The 23,548-nt window shown below is 38.7% G+C and overlaps 1 protein-coding gene across 2 annotated transcripts in view; it reads right to left on the reverse strand.

Moving 5' to 3' along the window:
• Nucleotides 1-873: 873 nt before the first annotated feature.
• The window catches only part of RSBN1 (round spermatid basic protein 1), a 53,223-nt gene continuing 30,548 nt past the window's right edge, over nucleotides 874-23,548 (reverse strand). Inside the window, exons 3-8 of one of the 2 annotated variants that reach the window (XM_058660070.1) lie at nucleotides 15,541-15,678; nucleotides 15,115-15,257; nucleotides 8,269-8,316; nucleotides 7,887-8,054; nucleotides 6,072-6,180; nucleotides 874-5,511 (exon numbers count right to left, since the gene is read on the reverse strand). In XM_058660070.1, the coding sequence (XP_058516053.1) occupies nucleotides 5,041-5,511; nucleotides 6,072-6,180; nucleotides 7,887-8,054; nucleotides 8,269-8,316; nucleotides 15,115-15,257; nucleotides 15,541-15,678 (1,077 nt within the window). In that variant the 3' untranslated portion in view covers nucleotides 874-5,040. The remainder of the gene's footprint in view (nucleotides 5,512-6,071; nucleotides 6,181-7,886; nucleotides 8,055-8,268; nucleotides 8,317-15,114; nucleotides 15,258-15,540; nucleotides 15,679-23,548) is intronic. The other variant, XM_004581906.2, reaches the window with a different exon arrangement.

Below are 23,548 nucleotides of genomic sequence, written 5' to 3' on the forward strand. Positions count from 1 at the left end.
ATGTTTGAGTACGGTAAAAAGCTAATTGAGACACTGTCTACCCTTTGAGAACGCCACACATTATTTCTTCGAAGCCACTGAATCGGAGTCACCGCCGATTAAGAGGTGGATCAAGGGCCGGCAGAACTGACTCTAAGGTACTTCAGGCACTCATGGGCAGTCCTTTCCTCCTCTGCTACTGGACAGCTTTCTCCTTTCCTCAAAGCTCAACAACAGTTCTGCCTGGCTTGGACACAACGGAAAGGTAGGAGCTTGGAAGTCAGCACTGCATTCATAGCCCGATGTGGACTTAATTCAGCCAACTTCATTCTTCATTAATTTAGCCAGCATCATTCTTGCGTTAGGGAAGGAATGAACCTTCCTGCTAGGAGCTGGATGCCAGCTCATTCACACCACGTGCCTGAAGTCAGGCGCTTGCTCAGTAAATGTTAGTTCCCTTGTTTTTCCTCTCCAGCACCAACAGCAATCTGTGATTAGCACAGGTGTACCTCAAAGAGGTCATATCAACAAAAAGTGATGAGAAAAAGGATCCATTGGGTTGTGTCATATGATATACATCAGTGAAACCCAAAAAGTCTATACTCCTCGACCAGGAATAAAAATTAAAATAGTTCTCTTATAAGCAGATATAAACCAATATAACTAGCAAGAGGCGTAACTGCCCCCAGTGTCAAGTGTAATTTTTTTATTCTTCTGAAAAGTTAACTGCACTTCAATATGGAAGGAATTTTCTCCAAGCATGTATAACCTCTTTTTTAGAGATCTTCCTTAAAAACATTTTTTAATAACATGAGGGGGTGATTAGTTCTCTTTAAAAAAGATTCCACATATCTAGCATTCACATATGCTATTCACTTTGTAGTAAATCATCAGTAAAGGACAAATCAGACTTTGTTTATTAAAAAAATACTTTACAGGAAAAAAAAATCTCTATGCATTCCATTGTCCTATTTTACAAAGAAATAGCTTAACAATTTAACACACTTAGACAGCTACAAAAAAGCACTGTTAAAAGGATTATTATTCACACAAATTTAGATTTAAGACTATTCATTAAAAACCTTTTTAAAACACTCGTTAATGTCAAAAAACAAACTAAGGCCACACAACGCAAATAGTCCGCCAGGCAAATTATACATTTCATCTATATGCAAAGACCTCTTAGATAAATTAAAGCCACAGGGAAAAAAAAGTCTTAGCTGCCAATCAAAATGGAGTTTAGTCACAAAAAACACTATTACATGAAAATTTACAACATGTGATAGTAGTACATAAGTATTTCTTTAGAGAGAATTGAGAAGTGCTATATTTTTGAGAGACAGTGGTCTCAACTGCATGCACAAGTGGATCCTAAAAAATGTCATGAAGAAAAATGGAAGGCCATAATATTTATAGAGACATACTTGCTTTTAAAGCAACAAACTTTCAAGATGAGGAGAGGTTCCTTATGTGCTACGGGAAACACTGTACTGTGCATCCCTCTACTTGCATGACCAATAAATAGAGCTACAACCTGTTTTGAAAATATTACAATCTAGCCCACACGTGAACCTCTGGCATGTGCTAGTGAAAGTTTCCTCCTTTGAAAACCTGTAGCAATGATCCAACAGATTGACTAACACATACTCAAGTATCCTAAAGTGTAAATGAAAATAAAATTTGGCAAATACAGATGAAAATATAATGGGCTACTACTAATGATTGAGAATATATTCAGTAAGGATTTTCATGGATTTTGGAGTCTTGTTCCTATATTAGCTTTCATTCTAGATAATAGTATTTATATAGGGAAAGGCAATAAGCAAAAGTCTCTTCAGTCTTTAAATATGACCTTTTATGTCTGTTAAGACTGATGCAAGACATCTTTTTCTAAGGTTTAGTTAAGAATTTTATTTAATAAGCTCCTTTTTCCCCCTACAAGAGCTTGTAATATTAGTCAACTGATATTCCAACTGTCTCTAAGGGGAAAAGGCACTTGCCAAAAGTCTTTAATTACAAATAAAAAAGTCCAAGTTAAAACACATTGTTAGTACTCAAGAAGCAAATTAAAAGTACAATTAGGCCTACAGACTCAATTTTAGAGTTAAAAACTTTGGAAGGGGGAAACTAATATGTAGGTTTTTATTATTGCTTTATGAATTTGGGATCCTTCTTTGAATCATAATCCTTCCTAGCATATCTTGGTAATTATAGAATGACTTCCAGGGCAGGGGAAGACATTTATCCTTCTTAATGGATACCATAAAATCATTCTTTTATTTAAGGTAGGAATATTCATGTATTGGGTCTTTTCCATAAGCACATTTTAAAAATATCCCTCTGCTCCACAAAATACTAAAACATATACCCACATTCTGCAAGTAATCTCAAGAGTTGGCACAACAGATAATATACCAAAAAGGAAGATCAGCTTAAGTTTCAGTTAACAACTTCACTGCCATCACTACTTTACAAATTAGAAGACGCCAGATTGTTCCATGCCTCACTCTACCAAACCAAATAGTTTAATGATTTAGAAAAGTTGCAGTCACTTGTATCAATAAACTAGGATACAGTTTTGAAAGCAGTGAGAAACTCAAAACTGCTTTTATAGTAATCAGTCTTTAAAGCATGCTATTAAAATCTATTACTCACTCACATAGGACATTCAGAGTTTCCAGATACATTACTAGCTAAATGTTTCTCTCCTTTCTATTGCAATTCTAACATACAATGAATTTATTAGTACATGATTTTAAACATTTTTAGTATTCCTTTAATGTGTTTATATTGGAGGTGAGGGTAAATGTTTTGTAAAAGGAAAACAGGGCTTTACTTTTGATTGTAGGTCTTTGCAGATCCGCTGGTTCCTGAGTGACTGTACACAGTGCTGGCTCTCAGGAGACAGTATCCTTGTGTATCAGTAATGACCAGCTTAGATGACAGATGGCATCTGCTGGATGGCAAGTGGGAGAGGGGGAAACTGGATCTTGGAAGACAAGTAACATAAAAATAAACACTTTTTGCTTTAACAACCTTGCTCTTCATGATTATTTTAAAAAGCAAATGTTGCCTGAGAAGAATTTTACTTTGCACAGCCTGGGAAAGCTCTATGAAATTCTTCTGGACAGAAAAAATAAAAACAAGAAGTAACTCAAACTCACACACTTTGTGATTAACCTCCTTCCCCACAAAACAACAACAAAAAATACCCTCAAAGGCAGGTCCCTTAAAAACTAGTCTTGATAAACTAGAGTTTACCCTAGAATTTATACTCAAGATTTAAAAACACCCCTGCAATAATCACATTATCTTTCATATCATTCTAATTACCTTATTTACAGAGATAACTAAAAGCAACATCACTTCCAATTCATAAATGGTTTACACTGAAATGTTTCCCCATTTGTCTTCACCCTTTGTAACAGAGAATACATACATATATATATATATATATATATATAAGGAATAATACAGGTCCTAACTAATCACTGCAGTATTTGTTGATGGTTACTCTTCTATCAGTTTGCACAGTGACTGCTATACTTTGCTAATATGCATTTAACTACACAACAATATTGCACAAAGTAATATTTATATAAGATTTAAACTATTTCAGAATATTTTAGAGAAAATTCATATTTGATATTTCAAAAGATGCAGCTATGTTTTCATGGTGACAGACATTATAAAGCAGCATCTTCTTTTTTTTTCTTTTTTGCCTATGTTTATGTAACTATTTCAAATCTCACCATCCAAGAAAAAAAAAATCTTCAAATTGCACTGAAACCAGGTAGATACAAGAATCTGGTCTTAGGTGTGGGGAGTACTCTTCCTTTAATAAACAAAAGGCCTATCATATGATTAACTAAGAGAAAGTGTGATGTGTATCACATTAACATTCTACAATAATAGACCACACTAGCTATATGAATTGTGCCTGTTGGAAAAATTAAAAAATTTAATACTCAGGCACTAACCATTAGGCTACTGGAAATGCTACTGATGAAATCTAGTGCCATATTCTTTATTAGAAAACAGCAACACAGTCATAGTAAATAAACCTAGGCATTCACCAGTTAAAACTGTGAACTTAAGTGTCTCGACAGTAGATATTTATAATGAAGAGGCTGATGCCAAGTAACCAAAATCGTTTTTTCTAAGTTTGACGCTAAGTTTGGCAGCCTCATCAGAAAGGCTGATATCATTTGAAATCTCCATGTCTGATACTTGTGATCCGTTTAGGAAGCAAAAGTGTCCACATGGAATGTGAGGATGCTAGGAAGCAGAATAGAGTGTCATGTCAACATTCTCTCTTTTACCCAAAATAATCTTCCATTGCTACCGTATATTCTAGAAAAGAATAATGGACCATGGGTAATGAATGACCAAGGACTATTTATCTTTAGTTTTTTTTTTTAATTGAAATATCCAAATACCCACTGGGCTTTAAAATAACAGATACAAAAAAAAAAAAAAAGTTTGGATAAGAAAGTGCTGTGCTTTCTCTTTTGTTAAGAAACCAGAGAGCCACTGAATTTTCCTTAGAAACTAGTCATTCTTTGTGGTTAGAACTAAATAACTTGCCCATGAAACAGATGCAGGAACTCTTCCTGTAGCCTATGCCATTTTTACTATGGAAAACTGAATTTTGTGCCATAAAGACACAAGTACTAAATCATAAATGTGATGATAAAAATATGGCAAGAGACAAGGCAAGATAAAAATTAAGGGGAAGTGAATAATTTACCAAATAAGAATCTCTTATTCCAGAGAATTCTCATTTTGATTTAAAGAAGAGATTGAATTGTTACCTCACACCTTAAAACAGAAAGTAGCAGCAGACCCACTATTACATACTGTACTAACAGGATAAGATACAACTCTTAACTTTGCATAATCTGTGTAAAAAAGATATGCTTGACATTTGTGGAATGTCATTTCTCTTTATAGAATTATAGGCAAGATTTCTCCAATAAAACTTAACTTAAGCCAGTTATAAAACTATAACTTCACATCAAAATTTAAAAAAGTTAAAAAATGTGTTTGAATATGTACATATCACACAGGAGTGCTTGAATGTTCCTGCAGCTTGTGTGGCTGGTCGGAGTCCAGTCTACTTTCCACCTTGAAAACTGAAATAGGCTGAGTCTTGTGATCTTGCTGGAGATTAAGTTCTGAGGAAGGTGGGAAGGACGACGAAGCAGTGGTCAAAAGCTGCATCTCTTTGCATGTTTCTTCAGATTCAGTTTTTATTCTCACACACTGAGGGTCAACCTCTAATTCTCGCTTCCCAGGTAAACTACAGTCCTTAGAATTGCTTTCTGTGTTTTGAGTGGCTTCCACAACAGGGTGGTACTGTTTAAGCCTTATATGCCAGGCTAGGCTGCACACTGCTGACACTGTTTTGAACTGATGAATGACATTTCTAGGGATGAAGTAGATATCATTATCACATAGCTGAATTCTAGCATAACGAATGCCTTCCCGCCTCATTTGGTTTAGTTTAGCTTCATCCACCCACTGTACACACTGAAGGAAAGGAAAGGAAAAAAATTACATGAGACTTTAGTGTATGTAATAATTCAGGAAAACAAATTTCACAACTTTTTAACATAGGGAAACAGTAGGGAAAGTTAAATAATGCTAAGTGATATAAAAATTGCTAAAATATCTTGTAATGCTTAAGAAAAATTTTGCCACATTTTTTACTACCCTTCTATTAACAAAGTACAAAAAAGTTAGATGGTCTAGAGAATGAAGTAAGCATTTCAAAGTACAGTTAATTATCACTGTTCTTTGCCACACACAGGGACAAAATTTTGTCTTGTTCCATGCCTTAGTTAACAGCCCTTAGTGTTCATGGCCAGAAAAGAGCAGGAAGGACAAGTGAATCATCCCAACCACCTGACCTCCTTAAGACTGAAGGCTCTCAAGCAGCCTAGAGAAGCTGCTTGCTTCTCTTTCCTATAACATTTAATAAAAATAAAATTTAATTCACCCAATGTATCCAGCTATAACATGTAAAATAACACAGTACAACAACTTATGTCTATTATCTCTCGCCCCAAGAATAATGCAGTAGTTGTTACCTGGGAAACTGGAGGTTCATGAAGGTCTAACTGAAGTCTCTGTACAACATCAGCAAAATCCTCAGCATGAAAACAAATCACATCTTTGGTTATGCGAGGCTGGTCACTCCTAATATTGATAAAATCAAGTTTTAGCAACAAGTATCTCAAAATATCACAAAAATTCTAGTTTTCTAGTTACTGCAAATGCTACTAACAGCAAAGAGATACAAATTGTCTAAGACTAAGCATACATTGACTTCTTTAATCCATTTTCTCAAAAATACCAATAAATAAAATCTCTACAAAATTCAGATGTTACAAATTTAAAATACCAATGACTAAAAAGAATAGCTTTCTTTTAAGCCAACTGCATTTGCAGTTCTCTTATCATTTGCAATTCTATTTCCTTAGCTTTATTAAAATACCGAAAATTGAATATAAAATGGTACACCTACTATGGAAAACTTTAGTCTGGTAGCTCATCAGAAAATTAATAATAGAGCACACAGGCATTTGGCCTATTGGCTAGGATGCCAGGTTGGGATGCCTACATCCTTTATCAAATTACCTGGGTTCACATCCTAGCTCCCTCCTGATTCAAGCTTCCTATCCAGATGCACCAGGAAGGTACAAGGTGGTGGATCAAATAGATGGTCCCAACCACCCACAGTGGAGATCTGAATTGAATTCCTGGCTCTCAGCTTCAAACTTTCCCAGCACCAACTGTGGTGGACATTTGGATAGTTACCCAGAGGATTGGAATGCTCTCTCTGCCAAATAATAATTTTAAACAAATTAGATTGCTAATGATGCAGCAATTCCACTGAGTATAACAACCCTTATTGATGTGGTTAGACTGTTAGCTACCCTTCTCTCAGAAACAGGAAGGAAAAAAAAAGTTGGAAGCAACTGTCTCATTCACTTTTCGCCAATCCTCGACCTTCCCCACCCTGATCGGTGGTCCACAGGGTATACATCTATCTCAAGTATGTAAACACCATCAAAAATAAAAGAAGATAATATACCCCAAAGATCTAGCTGAAAAAGTACACAAAGGATATTTGATAGCCATGTTCATTGCCAAATAGTCTAAAGATATAAACAACTCAAGTGTCTAGTAATGAATCAATGGATTTCAAAAATGTGGGATGCATCATAAAAAGGACTGTATTCAGCCTTAAGAAGGAAGGAAAGTCTGACACTTGCTAATATGAATTACATGGATATTATGCTAGCTATATAAAGACAAATACTGTACGGCATCCCTTATGTGAGAGAGTTAAAGTAGTCAAATTCATACAAACAGTAAAATCACAGTTACCAGAGCCAGGGAGTGAAGAGCACAGGGGAGCTGTTTAATTAGGAAGTACAGGGCTTCAGCTTTATAAAATGAAAAAATTCTGGAAATCTGCTTTACAACAATGTAATTATAACACTAGAGTATATACATTTTCAAAAGAGATTATTTATTTGTTGAAAAGTGAGAGAAAAAGGGAAGAGAGACAGAGACCAGGAGCTACATCTGGGTCTCCCCAGGGATACAGTGGCCCAAATACTTGTGTCGCTGTGTACTGCCTGACAGTGCATTAGCAGGAAGGTCAATCAGAAGCACAGGGAAACTAGGGCACTTCAACAGGGGCCGTGCGTATCCCAAACCAGTTTACCCTGTGGTAACACAACATTCACTGCTACAATAGGTATTTTCAAATGTTCAGAGGCAAACATAAAGTGTATCTTACCAAATTTATAAAACTGGTCATCAACCTTTTAAATGGAGCCCACATTTTCTTAGACACTATTAATGAACCTCGTAGTTGAGTTCCACTAACTTACCATTCACCAAACTGTACAGCTTTCAAAACCCCAACAGCAGCCGTACTCTGCCAGTCAAACCCCTGACCTACATGATCAGCATGAGCTCTTGTCCTATCTTCAAAGAGAACTTCACGGGGTTCACTGGTCCGAGGTAGGTACTGGAGATTTTTAATTTCATTCATTGATCTAGAGTTGATATATTGCAAGGAAAGGGAAAGGGAAAAAGACAAACAAACATTTAGTAGCAGTAAAAGTAAAATCCTATTAGACACCATATTTAATTTAAGGTGGGGACTGAAGGTTCAGTGATATTTACCACTAACATTTAACACACTACATTGTAATATTAATGATTACCTCCCTTCCTCCCTTGTAGGCCATGATAAAGCAGAAGCTATACCTTTGATTAGGCTCAAATACAGTATTTGGACATGTAAACTTCATTATCCTGTGACAAAAAAGAAAAAGGCTAGGACTCTGTGTATCTTTACTCTTACCCATCTTTATTTTTCTCAAAATATTTTATGAGACTTTTTCTTCAGAAATTTATCCCGACTGGTGATGCTGGCATCCCATATGGACACAGATTCACATCTGATTGTTCCACTTCTGACCCAGCTCCCTAATAATTTGCCTGGGAAAGCAGCAGAGGATAGCCCAACTCTTCCAAATAAAAAATAATCTTAAAAAAAAAAAAAACCTATGTATGTGTGTATATATATATATTTACTTGCTTATTTGAAAGGTAGAGTGAAAGCGGTAGAGAAAGAAGTATTTTCCATCAACTGATAATTCCTTGAGTGTTCACAGTAGGTCAGGTCTGGGCCTCTCCAAAGTAAGGAGCCAGAACTTCATCTTGGATCTCCCACATGCATTACAAGAACCCAAGTACTTGGGCCATCATCCACTGCCTCTTGGCCATGTTAGCAACAAGCTGGACTAGAAGCAGAGGCAGGACTTGATCCCAGCCACTCAGATATGGGATGCAGTATCCCAAGTGGCAGCTTCACCTGCCTGCATCACAATGCTTGTCCTAACCCTATTAGACCTTAATTCAAGATGGCAAACTGAGCATACCTATGATCTCCATACATTAAAATGAAAGGGAAAGACTTCAAGCTCACATTAAAAGTAGGGGAATACAGTGGTAGAATGGATGTAAGAATAAATCCAATAAATTGAACACTGTTAGTGAATACATGGGAGTTTATTATAGTCTGATTTAAATGCTCAAATTTTCTTCTTTTTAAAGATTTATTTATTTTATTACAAAGTCAGATATACAGAGAGGAGGAGACAGAGAGGAAGATCTTCCGTCCGATGATTCACTCCCCAAGTGGCCACAACGGCCAGTGCTGCGCCGATCCGAAGCCGGGAACCTGGACCTCTTCCGGGTCTCCTGCGCGGGTACAGGGTCCCAAATCTTTGGGCCGCCCTCAACTGCTTTCCCAGGCCACAAGCAGGGAGCTGGATGGGAAGTGGAGCTGCCGGGATTAGAACCGGCGCCCATATGGGATCCCGGGGTGTTCAAGGCAAGGACTTTAGCCGCTAGGCCATGGCGCCAGGCCCAATGCTCAAATTTTCTAAACATAACAGTCTAAAGGTGATAGCAATGACCATGAGGTAACAAAGAAAAGTGAAGAATGAGCAATATCAAACAAATTTCTGCAAGTTGGAAAATGATCAGTACCTCACACTAATCAAACTGAGCAGAAAGAGCCACAGGTCTAGGATACATAAGGGCTTGGCTACCAGAAAGCAAATCTGCCGAACAGACTTTGAGAAGCCCAAATAAAAAAATAAAAGAAAAAAGGCCTAGCATAATAATGAAAAGATAAAAATGAAGTGAGGAAAGAATTAAGGTGAAATCCTGCAAATAAATTTTGTAAGTTCATTCCTCTTGCCAGTGATTAATTTAGGAATGGAGATGAGCTGATTCTTCCTAACAGTATGAAAGAAATCTGAAGAAGTTTCTCTGCAAGATTCCCAACTCCTGAAAGAGAACAGAAGCCAGCATTGTGGCATAGTGGCCTGAGCTGCTGTGTGAGATGCTAGCATCCCATTTGAGGGTCAGTTGGATTCCTGGCTGCGCCACTTCAGGTTCAGTTCCCAGACAATGCGCTTGGGAAATAAGCAGAGGAAGGCCCAAGAATTTGGGTACCTGCTACCCACATGGGAAACCTAGATACAGTTTCAGGCTCTGGCCCAGCCTTACAATGAAACTATCTGTTGACAAGCCTCACTCAAATATAAACAGAACTACTAATAAGTCCAGCATCACAATCCAGAATATGAAGAAAAAAAATCATCAGATATCTGAACATGTCAAGATCAAAAGAAACAAGGGCTTGGCAGTGTGGCCTAGTGGCTAAGGTCCTTGCCTTGATCCCATATGGCCACTGGTTCTAATCCTGGCAGTTCCGCTTCCTCTCTGTCTCTCCTCCTCTCAGTATATCTGACTTTGTAATAAAAATAAAATAAATTAAAAAAAGAAAAAAAAAAAAAAAGATCAAAAGAAACAAAGGGACAAAGTCAAGTAATCTACCAGAAAAGCAAAAGGTTAAGTCCAGAAGAAATAAGGATGATCAAACCAGTTCTAGAAGGGTACTTCAAAAAATTTTTGGATAAATGGTACTAATTAATAAGTTTATTTTGGTGCAATTTTTTTTCCAAATTCCTGTATAGTTTTTTTAGATAATATCTATTTTCATGACCTTTTAAGACCTCTCAAATGCACGGATTTCAAAAATGTTTTGTATCAACATACATTCACCTTTTAATTCCATTTTTCCATCAATTATTTGGAGGTCCCCTGTATTATTCAGACAATAATGATCTTAGTAAAAAATAAAGAAAAGAAAAATTAACATAGAATTCTACAAAGTGAATGATTTCAACATCTATTTATCTTAAAAGTGGGATGGATAGCCCAAGCTTCAAATATCTGCAATGACCAGGCCAGAACTTAACCCACTGTACCATAGGGTGCAACCACTAATAAGAATGATATAAAACTAAGAACGAAAGACTTGGGGCGCATCTTTCTGCTGCTCTGTCTTTTAAGTAATGAAGACAGATTTAAAAATTTTTACAAAGAAGGAAAGATTCAAACCAAATATATTACTGCTGTGAAATTTCAGACTACCAGCAACAGAGGATGCTATAACCTTTCAGACAAGAAAAAAACACAAGTTACCTACAAAGGACCCACATCTACACCAGTGTGAACACTTCTCGTAAATAGTATCACATGCCAGAAGCTAATGAATGAACATGAAAAATCCCAAGTGAAAACCAGCCTGTGAATTCTAGTTAAATTACCAGTTACACTTAATTTCTAAACATACAACTTGGAATATCCTTTCCTAGAGTATTACTTCAGAGAGAGCTGGTTAAAGTCCTGGCTGCTCTACTTCTAATCCAGGGTCTTGCTTATGTGCCTCAGAAAGCAGCAGAGAATGATCCAGTGCTTGGGCCGCTGGCACATCTATGGGAGACCTGGATGGAGCTTCAGTTTCCAAGCTTCAGGTTAGCCCACCTGAAGCTGCTGTGGCCATTCAAAGCATCAGCCAGCACATGCAGGATCTCCCTCTCCCTCCCTCTTTCATTCAGCCTTTCAAGTAGATAAAATAAATCTTATTTAAAAAAAAAAAAAAGCGGCAGCAGCAGACACAGCAGGTTAAGCCATCACATGCAACACCAGTTCATGTGCTGGACATTCTAATTCTGATCCACCTCCCTGCTAATGGCCTAGAAAAACAGTGGAAGATGGCCCAAGTGTTTGGGCTTCTGTACCCATGCCGGAGACTTGGAGGAGGCTCCTGGCTCCCAGCTTCAGCCTGCAGCCCTGGCCTCTGCAGTCATTTGGGGAATAACCGGTGGATGGATAGGTATCTGTCTCACCCACTCTGTAACTTTCAAATAAGCAATTCTTTGAAGAAGAAAAGCAAACTCCAGGATGACAACTACTGCAGTTTCAGGAAAGCATCAAATTGGAAACCCTGGGCTGAAAACTGTGAAATAACTATATTAAAGCAGTAGAAAGCAGGGTTCCAAATCCTCCAAGAACCAATATGTGTGTGTATAGACAGAGGGATATACAGAGAAACAAAGAGTTTATCTCACAGAAGTAGAGAATAAAATAACAGTCACAAGAGGCGGGAGAAAGGAGATATAATTAGGTAACAGGGATCAAAATACAGTTACATAGGGACAAGAAACGCTAGCATTGTATAGCACAGTAGACTACTATTTGCAACAATTTAATGTATACTTCAAATAACTAGAACAGAAGAATTCAAAGACTCCAAACAACAAAAAGTGATAAATGTTTGAGGAAACAAACTTCAAATTATCTTGATTTTATCATTATGTATTATATAGCTATTATCACACTATACCCCATAAATGTATGTTATATGTCAATTAAATTGTTTAAGATTGATGTTAAGACAGACAGTACAATAAAATTCTGTAAAGACTTGAGGATATGACAAAATGATAGAATGCAAGGTTTAAGTACCAACACCTTAAAAAAAAAACAGAGAAGTTATACCACAAAGTCATGCAGTTTCCTCCAGGTCTCCCATACAAGTGTTAGATCCCAAGGCTTTGGGTCATGCTCTGCTGTTTCCCAAGCCACAAGCAGGGAGCTGGAGGGGAAGTGGAGCAGCCAGGACACACGCTGTCACCCAAACTGGCATTTGGCAAGGCAAGTATTTCTGAGCCAGGCCTCTGCTGTTTTCATCTTTAACAAAAATATGTCTGCTTCTGGGAGAAAAAGACGGGAAGATTTCTTCACTACAAGCCCTATTTAAAATTTTTTTAAAGTATGACCTTCATTAGCAATATCCTTGATAACTAGAAAAGCTGTTCACATTAAATCCACCATATTGAACAGTAAGAAATTCTCTTTAAGACAAAAGGTTGACTTTAGTGTTCTGATTAATTCACTGTAATTCAAAGTGCTTTGGAATGCCTCACTTGAGACTATTTAATACCAACAAAAACAAAATTATATGGCAACTCAGACTAATAGAAGAATAATAATTATTAAATAAACTAAGTAAAGCTACCTAATTAGAAAAAAAAACAAAAAAAGTTAAATCTCTTCCTCTACACTGACCAATTACAGGAAGATTAAATATGTAGATATGAAATCAGACAAATACTAAGAGAAGACAGAGGTGAATATTTTATAGTGTGATGAGAGAAGAGCTAACTCTACCACAAAAGAGAAAACTACAGAGAAAAAGATAAAAAAAAGCCCCTGACTATATATAAACAAACTTCTGTGAGTAAAGAGGAAAAAAACAAAACAAAACAAAAAAACTAAAGCTAAAAGGAAACTGAAGAGAAATATGAAACTTTAAAACAAACATATTCAGAAATTTTCAACTGAAAAATATCCCAACAGAATTTAGGTGAAGGAAATTAAAAGAGAATCACCAAATAACAAACTCCTCAAAGAAAACTAAAGTGAGCCAACTTTGTCAGATGCTAACAGTGTGGGGAAAGTAACACGTCTTGCTACTTGAGCAGGCATATACATTAGCACATATCCAGACATAACTGCACACAGTGTAAGTATTCAGGAATTTCTATTAGAAAATAAATATTCATTTGCAGATTATTAAAACTTGGTGGGAAAAATGCAATTCAAACACAATCTTACTTTGGTACAAAAATTTTCTTTTTGAAATCCATATGTAGTTTCTCCACAGAACACATTTTCCATGAATTTACAAAGATAGCTTGTATTTCTACCAACAGACACCCACCCATCTAAAATTAGATACAGCATCTGGTGGTTGGGAGGTAGACTGGCTGATATAAGGCTGATAACTACTAATATGAGATCATTCAATGAGGAAATAAAAGGATGCTAGGAGTGGCCCTTTTTATTTTTTTTAAAGACATATTTTTACTGGAAAAGCAGATCTACAGAGAGGAAAGACAGAAAGATCTTCCATCTGCTGGTTCACACCCAAAATGGCCACAACAATTGGACCTAAGCCAATTGAAAACCAGGAACCAGGAGCCTCTTCCGGGTCTCCCACATGGGTGCAGGATCCCAAGGCTTTGAATCATCATCTACTGCTTTTCCAGGCCATAAGCAGGCAGCTGGATGGGAAGTGGAATACCCAGGACACAAACTGGTGCCCATATGGGTTACTCAGGTGCTCAAAGGTGGAGGATTAGTCAGCTGAGCCATCGCATGAGCCCCAGGGGTGGCCCTTCTAAATTGGCACAAACTGGCTCCAGCATACCACTGTCTAGCTCATCAAATGCTGCTTATGTTGAAAAACCAGAAAATATTTACACTAAGAAACAATTGGTTCACTAAATCTTCATACATTCAGTAAAACTATGCAGTCATTAGAAATGATATGTCTACAAATATCAGTAACAGAGCTGCTGAAATAAGCTTCCATGTTTTAGAATATACCTCCCCATTCCTGGGTACTGATGCAGTTGGGCTGCTGGCAGCATCCCTCTCCTCTTCTTTTCCTACTTTCCCCAGATACAGGAAGAAAACAGGTGACTAGAAGCAGTCGTTTTATCTACTTTTCCCCAGGCTTCAACCATCCACACTAATAGGTGGTCCACATGGGCATGCATACTTCTCAACTATGTAAACATCATCAAAAGAAATTTATGTAAAAATTCACATCAATTATTAAAATCTGCACTGCAACATATTATTGGTTTCATTCAGCAAATTCTGGTTACATACTATGTCAAGAAGAAACAGGTGACTTAAATAGTCTATCCTTAAGGAACTAAAAACTGAGTAAGAACCAAAAACATGTAAACAGATCATTAATGAAGAGAATAATTATCTAAGCAAACAAAACTTCACAGAGGAGAAGACATCTAAAGGAAGATGGGGGGAGGAGGGCATGTTATTCAAAAAAAGAACAGTATAGAAGCAGGGATAAACGAAAGAGCGTGGTTTGAAAGCTGATTCCAGTGATGCTGGAGTTACTCTGAAGTAGACCACACTTAAGGAGTTAAAACCCAGGTTTTAAGAAATGAAATAAAAGTTGTATTTATTTCTACAGATAATGTGTCAACCTGATGTCTGTGTAATGAGTAATATGGAATAAAGTGAAGCTGGAAGAGTTAGTTAAGGCAATTCTTCAAATAACCCAGTGCTTAGGACACAAGCATTTTTATAAGCAACCAACTGCAGGGGAGGGTGGAGAGGGAGTAATCCGGCTTATTTGAGAAAATATATGTTTACCGTCGTCGTTTGAAGGGTGACTTTGGCATATCTGCTGTTGGGATCATCTGCTCTCCTGGCCTCACCCACATGATAGGCCCATCATCACTCTGGGACCTACACTGCAGTCGGAGGCTGGAAAGTGTACCCCAGGGCAAAGTCATCTAGAATCAGATGCATGAGTCACATTAAAACAACATTTTACAGGACTATCCACAGCGTAATGCCCCACTCCAAATACAAATTCTGAACAATATTCTTCATATATGTAGACAAAACATAAATGCTACACAACGTAAGTTACGTAAAAGAGAATCTAAGTATTTTGTACCACTGTTTTTTAAACACTTTTATTAAAAAATCAGCTAAAATTTAGTTTTAATATGCAAAATTAACTTAATAATCACTAATGATCAGAGTTCTAATCATCTGAATTAAAATACTCACTTTTAAAAATGGAGATTCTTCTAACATATCAAGGAACTCTGGGAAGTAATCACCAACTTCTTCATCTACTGCTCCAACAAGACTTATTTGTCGCATAGGACCTGCTCGGTAGGTGCCACAGCAGTATGTCCTGTTGACCTGAGGTAAAAGGAAAGGGCAAAAAAAGGACTGAAATATGCTATAAATAATGAATCAGAAAAAGGAACTGTTGCTAATATTGCTATTTCTTCTACATTCTAAACACTCAATGACGAGAAGTCAACGGTTACAGAGAGGCATCCAAGCACAGTAGCAAATCTAAATGGTCTGAGATATGATATGGTATTAACCACAAATGGAAATTTCAATGTGAAAGTCAGTCTATGGTTCCAACAACTCAAAGAAATACTGAACAGATTAGAATAAACTTCTCTAAGAATGTTGGTTTTGGGGTTTTGTAAACTTTTTAAAGTATGAGCTTTAGGGAAAAAGCAACAACAATGAAAATGATAGAGCAAGGAGGAAAAAAAAGAAACCATGGTCAAATGATCTTCCCACATTTTCACGTCAGGTCAGGTGCCAGGTTGATTGATACCAAACCCAGCCTCCCTATCACAGCCTTCTCTTCAAGCTGCTGCTTACTCTGCCCAACTTAACGCTGAATGTATTTCTACCTGTCATGATTTCTCTCCTTAATCTGCCTAACTTGAAATGTCCTCTTTCTTGCCAACCCATACCTTACCCATCTTTTGAAGATCAGTTAAAAAGACCTTTTTCCCACAAGTCTTCTCTCCCCAACCCCCTTTTTAAAGATTTACTTATTTTTATTGGAAAGTCAGGTTTACAGCAAGACGGAGAGACAGAAATATCTTTCATTCACTAGTTCATCCCTCAAATGACCACAATAGCCAAAGCTGAGCCAATCCAAAGCCAGGATCCTCCTCTGGATCTCCCAAAAGGATGCAGGGTTCCAAGGCTTTGGGCAATCCTCCACTGCTCTCTAGGCCATAAGCAGGGAGCTGGATGGGAAGTGGAGCAGCCAGGACATGAACCAGGACCCATATGGGATCTTGGCATGTGCAAGGCAAGGATTTAGTCCCTTAGCCATCACGCCAGGTCCTCCCACAAGTCTTCCTAGATACACTCCACAATCTTTTCCTTTGCTGAAGCCTAATATTGTCTGCAAACACTAAAACAGATTATCTCATACATGTGGGACAAGTAGTATTTCAGATTTTGGAATACTTCACTTGCTGAGTATCACTGATCTAAAAATCCAAAATGTTCCAAAATCTGAAATTTTTTAAAGTGCTGGACTAGGGATGCTTGACCTGTTTCAACCCTTTCAGGAGGGTAGGGAATATGCTTTACAAATCTGTACAGCACATCCTATTTAGCATTCAAATGGAATCTACTGCCTCTAAAAAATCTGATATTATTCCTCCAGCCACTTCAAGTATGGTCTCATTTTACCCTTTTTTTTTTTAAAGAACTATTGTGTTTTTTTGTTTTGTTTTTTTTTTTTAATTGGAAAGTCCTATATAAAGATAGGAGGAGAGACAGAAAGGAAGATGTTCTGTTTGTTGATTCAGTCCTCAAGTAGCTGCCAATGGCTGAAGCTGAGCCAATCTGAAGTCTGGAGTCAGGAACTTCTTCCAGGTCTCAAACGCAGGTCAGTGTCCCAAGGCTTTGGGCCGTCCTCGACTGCTTTCCCAGGCCACAAGCAGGGAGCTCGATGGGAAGTGGGGCTGCCAGGATTGGGGCTGCCAGGATTAGAACCAGCGACCATATGGGGATCCGTGGGTGTGCTTAAGGTGAGGACTCTACCCGCCAGGTTACTGCACTTGGCCCTTACCCTAACTTTAAATTTTAAATGAGTGTTTCTCAAGGACAGGAAAACAAATCTTGCATAATATGGTCTAGACTAAAAACATGGTGGCTCCTATTTAGAATTTTTACTTCAGAACAGTTACTGAGCATTTATGTATCAGTTAAATGCAAATTAAACTGAAATGCTGAACATACAGCTGTACCTTTATAATCTAGGCCTCTATTGTACATTATACATACAAAATTTGTTAAAGAACCAACTGTTATTGTTTTGTCATATATTTTGTCTAACAGAAAGCAGTTACTTACAGTCTTACACAATTCTTCACTAGTTCTTAAGTAGCATTTTTTAGAACTTAGTTTTTAGACATTTTTTTTAAAGATTTATTCATTTTATTACAGCCAGATATACAGAGAGGAGGAGAGACAGAGAGGAAGATCTTCCCTCCGATGATTCACTCCCCAAGTGAGCCGCAACGGGCCAGTGCGCGCCGATCTGATGCCGGGAACCTGGAACCTCCTCCGGGTCTCCCACGCGGGTGCAGTGTCCCAATGCATTGGGCCGTCCTTGACTGCTTTCCCAGGCCACAAGCAGGGAGCTGGATGGGAAGTGGAGCTGCTGGGATTAGAACCAGCGCCCATATGGGATCCCGGGGCTTTCAAGGCGAGGACTTTAGCCGCTAGGCCACGCCGCCGGGCCCAGAACCTAGTTTTTAGACAATTTAACATCACCCACAAGCAAAAATATACAGAAAAAAGATGTTAGATTTTTTTTTTGAAAAAATATTTATTTGAAAAGCAGACCGACAGAGAAACAAACACTGAGATCGAGACAGAGGGAATGCATCCATTTGCTGGTTCACTCCTCAAATGCTTACAGCTGTCCAGTCTGAATCAAGCCAAAGCCAGGAGCCAGTAACTCCGCCCTGGCTTCCATAAGGGGCAAGTTCTAGGGCCATCTTCGGTTTCCTTTCCAGGCACATGCAAAAGCAGGAAGCAAAGCTGATGTTATGGGCTCAACAGGCTAATCCTCTAATCTTTAATTGCTGGGATCCCATAATGGGCACCAGTTTATGTTCCAAGTGTTCCATTCCCCATTCAGCTCTCTGTATATGGACTGGGAAGGCAGTAGAAGATGGCCCAAAGCCTTGGGACCCTGCATGCACAAGGGAGACCTGAAAGATACTCCTGGCTCCACATCAACCCCACTCTGGCTGTTGTAGCCATACAGGGAGTTGCATGGATCTGTCTCTCTTTCTCTCTATAAATATGTCTAATAAGAATAATTAAGTCTTAAAAAAAGATCAGGAAGCTTGACTCTGATATGGAATGTGGTATTACAAGCATCAGTAACCACTGCACCCAACAACAGCTGTTTAGTTCTTATTCTCCAATAGCAAAGATTTCCTCCTTTCTTACAAATCGTTACCACACCATCACTTCAGGTGATCCTTACCTGGCTACCACTCAAGTCAGAATTAACTTGCACACATCTATATGCACTACCCTGCACAGATCTGCATGACCATCATATTAGAAATGCCGAAGCAGGCAGCGTAGAAAAGAGGACCATTATGTGATACCAGGGTAAGGAAAGGGATGAAGGAAAGCTTTTCTAATCATTATTCTAACTTTTCTAAACCAACTTCCCTAAAGCAACAGAAGCAGATTTAACCTTCAATACTACTTCTAAGAATCACACATTGTCAGGGGCAGTAAGAAATATCAGTTATTCCCCAACTAGTCCCAGCTCTCAGAAAATCATTTACCAAGAACAACTTCTAATCTATATACAGCAGTGGCTTTAAAAAAAAAAAAAAAAAAAGGATTTGCTCAGTTATTTATTTAATAGGCAAAGTGAGAGACAGAAACAGAAAAAGACTGATCCTCCATCCTCCATCTACTGGCTCATTCCCCAAATGTCTGTAATGGCTGGGATTAGAGCTAGAGCTGAAGCAGGGCTAGGCTGTAGCCAGGAGCCTGGAATTCCATCCAGGCCTCCCACATGGGTTCCCAGAAACCCAAGCACTTAAAGTATCTTTTTCTGCTTTCCCTGGCACATTACCTGGGACCCAGATCAGAAATGGAGCAGCCAAGAGGGGGTCATATGCAATGCTGGCATTAGGGCAGCAGTTTAACTCATGGCACTACAACACCAGCCCCGAGGGTAGTGGTATTTTATGGGAGAAATGCCCTAGAGATCTCTAATTTAAAGCTACTGAAACTCAAGACCAATTCTGGAAAGTACACTGCTATACGGCAGTCTGCAATTTAGTTGGCCTGCTGGCTTTTAAATTATGTAACTCTTAATGCATTATTAATTTGAAGGAATCCATATTACTTGAAATTTTACATACAAATTGAGACTGAATTATTCTATCACATTACTCTAATTCAAGCACTAGTTAAAGTACTGAATTCAAAGACAACTTAAAAATGTAAACATCCAGGTTAACTCCTATATAATGTGGAAGAATATAAAGCATCCTTCCCTATTTGGAAACGGTCCATAAACCTGCAAAAGGGCAGGAAGGGACAACAGAACAGAGGTGAACATACAAAGGCAGCAGGGCCCGGCGGCGTGGCCTAGCAGCTAAAGTCCTCGCCTTGAAAGCCCCGGGATCCCATATGGGCGCCGGTTCTGATCCCAGCAGCTCCACTTCCCATCCAGCTCCCTGCTTGTGGCCTGGGAAGGCAGTCGAGGACGGCCCAATGCATTGGGACTACCCCCATGGGAGACCCGGAAGAGGTTCTTGGTTCCTGGCATCGGATCATCGCGCACTGGCCCGTTGCGGCTCACTTGGGGAGTGAATCATCAGACGGAAGATCTTCCTCTCTGTCTCTCCTCCTCTCTGTATATCTGACTTTGTAATAAAAATAAATCTTTTAAAAAAAAAGACAGAGGCAGCAAACTTTAAGAAGTCATAATTTTGCTAAGACAAACTTGTCACTACTCGTTTTATTGTCACCTACACATAAAGAAAAGCTTCCCATAATGATCTCTGGGTTCACCCCTTTATGGGAGAACCAATACTGTATCCATGTAAGTACAAAGGAATTAGCCAGATTCAACTTTTATGTCATGGGAGAAGAGCCAACAAATAAACAAATGTGCTACAAAAATAACAGGACCAGAACATGAAAGCTACCAAGTTTAAAGCCTATCTGGGACACTGCAGTTGAATTAGGCTAACTAGAAAAAGGCTTTTTTAGACAACCTTACTGTTATCAGTCTTTTATTTACACTAAATGAGATCCCTTGCTTTATTTAGCCTTTGTTTTTCTCAGTATCAGCCTCCTCCTTTTAGTTTCTTCTACCCTCTCTCATACGCCATCCTAGTCCTTCCCATCAGTTCTGTCTGCCAACTCCAAGCCTGAAACATTTTAATCATCAGTACTACCTCTGGACTTCTCTATTTCATAAGGCAATAAATTCCCTTTATCATTTAAGCCTATTTTAAAACTGGATATCCTGCAACCTACATCATTTTCCACATCAGAATCCCACTTACCTAACATCTGTATTTTCTTCTGTCTCTGCTGTCTCACTTCATTTTCTATTCACTATTATGTCAATGCAGACTTCTACCCACACCACTCGCCTGAAACACAGCACTAGTGCCTTCCTCACAAGCAAATTTAAGGTGTGTTTTTCAGTCATGAATTTTCTTGACTTCCCTTCCAAGCTTCCTCCTCTCCAAAATGTGCTGATTGCAGAGTTGCTCCACTTCTTATCTAACGTATCAACCACATTACCTGTGGGTGAATTTACTATAGATGAACCTCCACCTGTATGTTGCTATAAGTACAAAGTGAAATCAATTTTAAGAGTCCCTTCACCATCAAACCTTTTTTCCTGCCTTCTCTATTTGCTTCACCAATTGCCAATATATAGATTGTTCTTCCTTATTCCTTTTAATACCAAAAAAAAAAAAATCTGCCCTTCTAAGACTATAGTACCATTGCCATAAGCACTAATGACTTAACTGCAAAACACCTGAATCAGCAGCCTCGCAATGGGGTTCGTACTGTCAAGAATCATCCTACATACTACTAACAAATGATTTCTTTATGAAAGCACATCTTACAGTCACTCATCTAGTTTGCTTGTTTTTTGTTTTTTGGGTTTTTTTTTTTTAAGATTTATTTATTTTTGGGCCTGGCGGTATAGCCTAGCAGCTAAAGTCCTCGCCTTGAAAGCCCCGGGATCCCATATGGGCGCCGGTTCTAATCCCGGCAGCTCTACTTCCCACCTAGCTCCCTGCTTGTGGCCTGGGAAGGCAGTCGAGGACGGCCCAATGCATTGGGACCCTGCACCCGCGTGGGAGACCTGGAAGAGGTTCCTGGTTCCCGGCATCAGATTGGCGCGCACTGGCCCGTTGCGGCTCACTTGGGGAGTGAATCATCAGATGGAAGATCTTCCTCTCTGTCTCTCCTCCTCTGTGTATATCTGGCTGTAATAAAATGAATAAATAAATCTTTAAAAAAAAGATTTATTTATTTTTACTGGAAAGGCAAATTTACAGAGAAAGATCTGGTTCACTCCCCAAATGGTTGCAAGGGACAGAGCTGAGATGATACAAAGCCAGGAACCAGGAGCTTCTTCCAGGTCTCCCACATGTGTGCAGAGTCCCAGGCCATAAACAAGGAGCTGGGCAGGAAGTGGAGTATCTGGGACAAGAACTGGTGTCTGCATGGATCCTGGCACTTGCTGGCAGAGAATTAGCCAATTGAGCAATCATGCTGGCAACACATTCCCTGCTTTAAATCCTTTAGTTCAAGTGGCTCTATGTTAACTACAGCATCAAACAAAATCTTTTTCCTGATGCACAGAGTCCTTCCTGACCTATTAGTCCAAAAGAACTGCCACACTGTCCACATCCTAAACAATCTGTGCTGTTTCACAGCTTTTTACATGCTATTATCCACCTTTATAACTTCTATTTATCCACAAGTGACGACATAGATCAAAAAGGACTCAAAATAATACTTCAATGCTCCGAAAAATGACATATGTAAACCTTTCAGGTTTCACTCAAATTTGGAGTTGTACCTTATCAAAAAAGTTAAAGAATGGGGCCTGATGCAACAACCTAGTGGCTAAATCCTCACCTTGCATGTGCTAGGATCCCATATGGGTGTGTTTGTGACTGTGGTGGCTATTGGCAAGTGAAACAGCAGATGGAAGATCTTTGTCTCTCCTTCTGTCTTGAAATCTGACTTTCCAATAAAAATAAATAAATCTTAAAAACAAAAAAGAAATAAAGGCACAGATGTAGAAATGACTTGTAAAGTGCTGTTTTTAAAGTGAATTAGACTTGACAGAAAAAATATAGCAAACCACAGGACCAAGAATTACACTGAAAAAAAAAAAAGGTGGATATTTGAGACAGAAAAGTTAGAGAAACTGTGAAAGGATAAGAACCAAGAAGACAACTAAACTCACATAAGGACATCTCAAAAGGTGATCAGTGATGCTCAGATTGCCTTTAAATAAGAGTGGATGCTGCTTCGGAATGTACTAATTACTACAGAAGGCATTTCTAGTAACCAACGAGGTTAAAGCTGACAAGTTAACAGGTAAACAAAGTGGGCAAACCACGACATACAGGCCAAAACCAGACTGCCAAAGTTTCACTAGAACGGTCGTGCCCACTCATTAACATTAGAAGAGCAGAATTACACAGCTGCACTAGTGACTGCATGGCCCCACAGCTGCTGAGCAACATAGGAATCTTTAGGAAGTGGGGCCAAGTACCCAAGCAGGCCTCGCCCCCAGGGACACGAGGCCATTCTTGCAGCACCAAGACAGTTCCTGCAGAATGTGTTAAGAGCTTGCATGTCTCCTGAATCCCCTCCTCCTAAATATGCCACCCAAGCTCATGCCACTGTGATGAGGCCTTCAGAGGCACAAGCGGATGCTGGCACCATGCTCCTGAACCTGCAGAACCATGAGCTAAACAAACTGAAGTGTCCAGCATCAGATATTTTGTTGTAGCAACAGAAAACAAACTAAGGACCTTACAGAAGAGTAAATTTACATAACCTCAGAAAATAAGATTTACAAGAAAGCAGGCCTCATTTACTCAACACGAACGTCCTGTAAATTATATTCCAGACACTGTTTGCAAGACACAGAACTGTTCCTGACCCCTTCATGCTTAGTGTGTAATGGGGAGCAGCAGACACTAACTAAAGC

This window comes from Ochotona princeps, chromosome 2, assembly GCF_030435755.1.
Source record: "Ochotona princeps isolate mOchPri1 chromosome 2, mOchPri1.hap1, whole genome shotgun sequence".
Classification (NCBI taxonomy): domain Eukaryota; kingdom Metazoa; phylum Chordata; class Mammalia; order Lagomorpha; family Ochotonidae; genus Ochotona; species Ochotona princeps.